The 5,199-nt window shown below is 48.1% G+C and overlaps 1 protein-coding gene across 1 annotated transcript; it reads right to left on the reverse strand.

Moving 5' to 3' along the window:
- Positions 1 to 1,611: 1,611 nt before the first annotated feature.
- Positions 1,612 to 3,648, reverse strand: LOC134412776 (lysophosphatidic acid receptor 3-like). The gene is made up of 2 exons (XM_063146786.1): positions 3,586 to 3,648; positions 1,612 to 2,598 (listed from the first exon to the last, which is right to left on the reverse strand). Exons 1-2 carry the CDS (start codon positions 3,646 to 3,648, stop codon positions 1,612 to 1,614), a joined length of 1,050 nt encoding a protein of 349 aa, XP_063002856.1.
- Positions 3,649 to 5,199: the final 1,551 nt, after the last annotated feature.

The raw sequence follows: 5,199 nt of genomic DNA on the forward strand, positions 1-5,199 counted from the left end.
ATAAGGCATAGTGCCTCTGATACTGGGGGTGGCACATAGCCATCAGAGCTAGTAGCCATGGATCGCCTTCGCCTCCAGGAATTTATCCAACCCCCTTTTCCAGCCATCCAAATTGAAGAATTCCTTCCTTTGATCGGTCCTGAATCTCCCACCAATCAGCTTCAGGAGATTGACCCCGTTGGGTTCTAGTATTATGGGAGAGGGAGAATAATGTCTCCTTGTCCAGATTCCACACACCAGGGGCTGCCACCACATTTTGCAGAAGCGCGCATTCATAATTCAGCCTTCAACGATCTGGCACCCTCCATAAATGTTGGACCACAACTTCCATCATCCCTGGGCATAATTGGAGTGGTAACCCAATTGAGCAAAGCTGCCATAAATTGACTATGTATATTTAAATTGTATAAGAGTGAGAGCTACTCAGTGTCAGTGCCCCTATTTTTCTCCTGACTGGGAGAAAACCGAGCACAGAGCAGAGACAACGGGCAGCCATGCGTTTCTGCACGTGGAGTGATTGAATGATTCAGTCACATTTGCATGTGGCAGAATTAACGGCGTCCCCAGAGAACAGTGGCTGGAAAGTAGCAAAGGCCAGCACAGTGACTCACACAGAGATGCCACAGGCACCCTCCTCTCTAAGTGGATATTAATTCATTTATTGCCTCATGCTACTAGATTTTCTCATGATGCACCAGTGTGGTGAGGTACAGAGAGTTTCCAACTCAATTGCATTCATCAGCTTCAATGAAAATATATTTAAGGTGCAACCGTATGGTCTGGACAGAAAAAGTCCTACAATTCCCAGCATAATGCTGGACTTTTCTCTGTCCAGACATGCGTGGGATTGCACCCTTACAATCCTAAATAAAAAAGCAGTCTACATTTATTATTTTTGGGTTGTTTTTAAAATCAGTCTTTTGCAAAATAACTCTGCCTTTGCCCGCTTCATGAGATAAACCAGTCATATGTGGGAGAGATATTAATTCAAGCAAACATCTTTCTTTCTTCTCCTATCCAAATAGTCAGTTGAATAAGTTGCAATGCCTAATAATAATAATAATAATAATAATAATAATAATAATAATAATGATGATGATGTAAGAAGCCTGGAATACTGCTGTTATTCTAATCAGAAGGAAACTGTGGCGAGTTTTTTTGGACGTCAGCTAAGCCACGGATTGGGTTTCTCCGGTCTGATGGCTCACTCTAAATGTAGTTCATACTAAAACCTTGCTTTTTTAGTTGTTGTCCAGAATAATCCTTTCCATTGATCCAACCGCAATTTTAACTTTCAAAGGGTGATCAAGTTGTCGCAATATCATCTATTTCCCTCTTTCTTTGGCTTCGGAACTGTCCATGGAAGCTAGTGCTGAAATCAACCGGATTTAATGTGCCAAAAACCTCAATCCTCAAAACAATGAGCTACCCATAAAGAGATCTCAGGCTGCAATCCTAAACACATTTACCCAGGCGTAGATCCCAGCGAAGGTAAAGAGGCTTACTTCTGAGTAGACACAGATAGGGCTGCATCCTCCATCGTGCCCAATGCAGAGATTTCAAAGCGTTCGGGCGGGGGCTGAATCGGGGATGTACACTTTTGAGCCCAGGTCACGCATCCCCAATGGCTTGGACGGCAATGCGATTTTTGGGGGCGCGTTTCAAAGACTTGAGCCGGCGCCCCAGCCTTTTCACGTTCAGGGTGTATATGATGGGGTTCCCCAGCGAATTGATGGTAATCATCATTGCCGTGAGGTTTCGGAAGACGTAGACGCCCACGGGGAGCTCGCTGGGGCACCGCTGAGTGGCCGAATCAAACACGACACCTATGAAGAAGGGCGCGTAAGAAAACAGAGCCAGGAGCCAGATGAACACGCTCGTCTTAGCTACCTGGATCTCGGCCAGCCGGTAGGTGGGACGGGCCTGTCCTAGGACGCCCATGGCCAGCTTGTGCTTTCTCAAAAAGCTAATGATGTTGAAGTAGGTGAAGAACGGCAGAATTAAAGCCACGGCACAGTTGGGGATGGTGAGGAAGACGAGGTAGTCGATGCAAAGAGGGCTATATAGAGCAGAGATGTTGCCCCTGTCCAAGCAATTCCACCCCATCAAGGGCATGAAGCCCAAGAAGGAGGAAAACAGCCAAATAAGCAGCGAGATCCCAAAGGTCTGGTTTCTGGTAATCCAGCATCTCGACTTCAGGCTTTCGACCACAGCCAGGTAGCGCTCAATCCCAATGGCAACGAGGTTGTAGATGGTGGCCAGGATCGACGTGGCGTAGAAGGCGTACGCCCGGAGGGTTTCGCTGGACCCGACGATGGTGCTTTGGGGGTTGGTGACAAACACCAGGGCGATCCAGAATCCCGAGGCGCTGGAGAGGAGGTCGGACAGGGCCAGGTTGCAGAAAAGGATGAAGATGGGCTTGTGCAGGTCTTTGGAGTGCGCGACGCTGAAGATGATGGCAGAGTTGAAGACCACGGAGATGAAGGTGATGGTCAGCTGAGGAACGCCCAGGGAGAGCACCAGGTGCCAGCTCCAAACGTGAGTAGTGCGGTTGACACAAGTGTGGCTGGGGAGCATGATGAATGTCAGAGATGAGCCCTAGACAGCACGTGGAGGGAAAGTGGGGAGCTGTCCCAGGGAGTCAGAGACTAAGGGTGGAGCCAGGCGTCAGAGTCGAGAGTTGGAGCCAGGAGTCAGAGACCAGGGGTGGAGCCAGGAGTCAGAGTCGAGAGTTGGAGCCAGGAGTCAGAGACCAGGGGTGGAGCCAGGAGTCAGAGTCGAGAGTTGGAGCCAGGAGTCAGAGACCAGGGGTGGAGCCAGGAGTCAGAGTCGAGAGTTGGAGCCAGGAGTCAGAGACCAGGGCTGGAGCCAGGAGTCAGAGTCGAGAGTTGGAGCCAGGAGTCAGAGACCAGGGGTGGAGCCAGGAGTCAGAGACCAGGGGTGGAGCCAGGAATCAGAGACCAGGGGTGGAGCCAGGAGTCACAGTCGAGAGTTGGAGCCAGGAGTCAGAGACCAGGGGTGGAGCCAGGAGTCACAGTCGAGAGTTGGAGCCAGGAGTCAGAGACCAGGGGTGGAGCCAGGCGTCAGAGTCGAGAGTTGGAGCCAGGAGTCAGAGACAAGACCTTAGATGTTGTTCAGGAAAGCCTCAGCCCAAACAGATAACCCTTTATAGTGGTTCCTGCCAATGAAAGTCCAGACCAGTGCCTGAGAATCTTTTATTGCCCCAGTCAAAATTCCAACCCACACCTCAGGTTGCTTACCACACGGAGCAGCTGCTCACAGGCCCGGGGGGTGCCTGGTCCTAGCCCCCTGAGATTCCTGATCATGACAGATGAAGACATGGCTCAAATTTTAAATCAGATTTAAAAATCCACCACGGTTCTTTTCATCCCCGTATCCAGCAGCGCCATGCAGGGTAACAAAGCAGAATGACCTTCTGCTTTGCGTTTCCAAGGGGAAAAGGTTCAACATGACACATTCTTGTTTCCGTAATAGCACCCAAGCTGTGGGTTAAACGTTAACTCTTGGGGATCTTAACGCCTTGCTTCTTGGCTCCATACCCTGAGGTTGCTAGGATGATCCTACGTAGCAAAGGTATCCAATTAGTTCCCGCTTATCTCCCGTGGCGTTCTCTGTCGGGAATCTCATTTTGGCCACCTACACTGGAATTACATTCATTAATGGCCAAATCGAAGCACGGCAACTTGGAACGTTCGAACGGGTGGGAACCTCATGACCACAGTAAAGACGAAGGCATTTGTGGAGGATTACGTGGTCAGGACTTAGAGCTCATTTTGTCACAACAAAGGATGCAAATATATAGGCTTGGCTAGAGTTTCGGACTGGGAGTTGGGAGATCCGGGTTCTAGTCCCCACTCGGCCAAGGAAACCCACTGGGTGACTTTGGGCCACTCACAGACTCTCAGCCCAACCTACCTCACAGGGTCGTTGTTGCGAGGATAAAAATGGAGAGGCGGAGGATTATGTACACCGCCTTAGGTTCCTTGGAGGAAAAAAGACGGGTTATAAATGTAAATAAATAAATTAAATAATCCAGTGCCACAAGACTCCTCTTCAGTTTTGCCATAATGTGCGGTGTGTGTTTTCATGTTTCAACAAAACAAAACAATAAAACAAAAAATAAGAATAAAAATGCAGGTGTAACTACATACTTTAAAAGCCTCCATTTCAAATATTACATTTTAAAAAAGGAAAGGAAAAAGAATTAAATTACACATAAACTGCAGGTGTGACAGACCAAATATCCAAATATAAGTCTGTTTGTGAACGGCGCCCGTATAGCACTCTTGCAAATGTTGTGAGTGTTGCTAGGCCTTAGTAAACCCCTTGCATTATAGGCGGTGAGCTTTTATCTTTCCAGCGTTGTAGGATCAGTCTTTTAGCAGTCAAGAGGGCCCGAAAAATCAATTCATGCTGATTGTGTGCGACGTTCCAAGAAGCAGGCACACAATTTAAGAGAATACGTACATCAGAAAATATTAAAGAGCTTTCCAATACAAAGTTTATCTGTTGGATGGCTTCCTCTCCAAAGGAGGAAACCAGTGGGGATTTCCAGAACATACGAACAAAAGAAGTGTTAACTGTATGACACCTCCAACGATTAGCCGACTTTGACCAACCTTCGTTAAGGAGACGGCATCCAACAGACCCGAAATAAACATTTTTGCCGAATGAGATGTAACCGGGAGTCCATGGACATATCAGATACCAACGCCATTGGTTAGACAAAATAGGACATTCAAATTCCCCTGTTCTGCTGTAACATAGGAAGCTTTCTTGTAAGAGCATTTCTCCATTTTCCCCACTATTAACTATACTCGGCTCAAAATCCAGGTGCCACTTTTGCTAGTACCGACCAACCTGAGATGTAAGATTTGGGGGGGGGGCGTGCTTTGGTTGTGGTGCCGTCGAAGATGTGGCTCATGGGACTACCACATGCAGCATAGCCTTCTCTGTGGTGGCACCCCAACTTGGAACTCCCATCCGGTAAAGATTCGGCTGTCCCCTACACTGTTGTCAGTGAGGTGCCAGTTCAAGATGCATTTATTTATACACGCTTTGGGGGCATAGGCACGAGTTTCACTTGTGTTCTGGAATCAGAACAGTGGCCGTGGTTTCCGTGTGTTTTCCTGTGTGGATGTGCTTTTAGCGTTATGATTTTAACGGTGTTCATGTGTT

Source organism: Elgaria multicarinata, chromosome 22 (genome assembly GCF_023053635.1).
Source record: "Elgaria multicarinata webbii isolate HBS135686 ecotype San Diego chromosome 22, rElgMul1.1.pri, whole genome shotgun sequence".
Classification (NCBI taxonomy): Eukaryota; Metazoa; Chordata; class Lepidosauria; order Squamata; family Anguidae; genus Elgaria; species Elgaria multicarinata.

Excerpts from the sequence above, each read along its gene's own strand:
- LOC134412776 (XM_063146786.1), bottom strand. The coding sequence starts at position 3,648 with ATGAGATTCCCGACAGAGAACGCCACGGGAGATAAGCGGGAACTAATT. Across the intron at positions 2,599-3,585 it reads TAATTGGATACCTTTGCTAC|GGCTCATCTCTGACATTCAT; the intron begins GTAGGATCATCC and ends CGTGCTGTCTAG.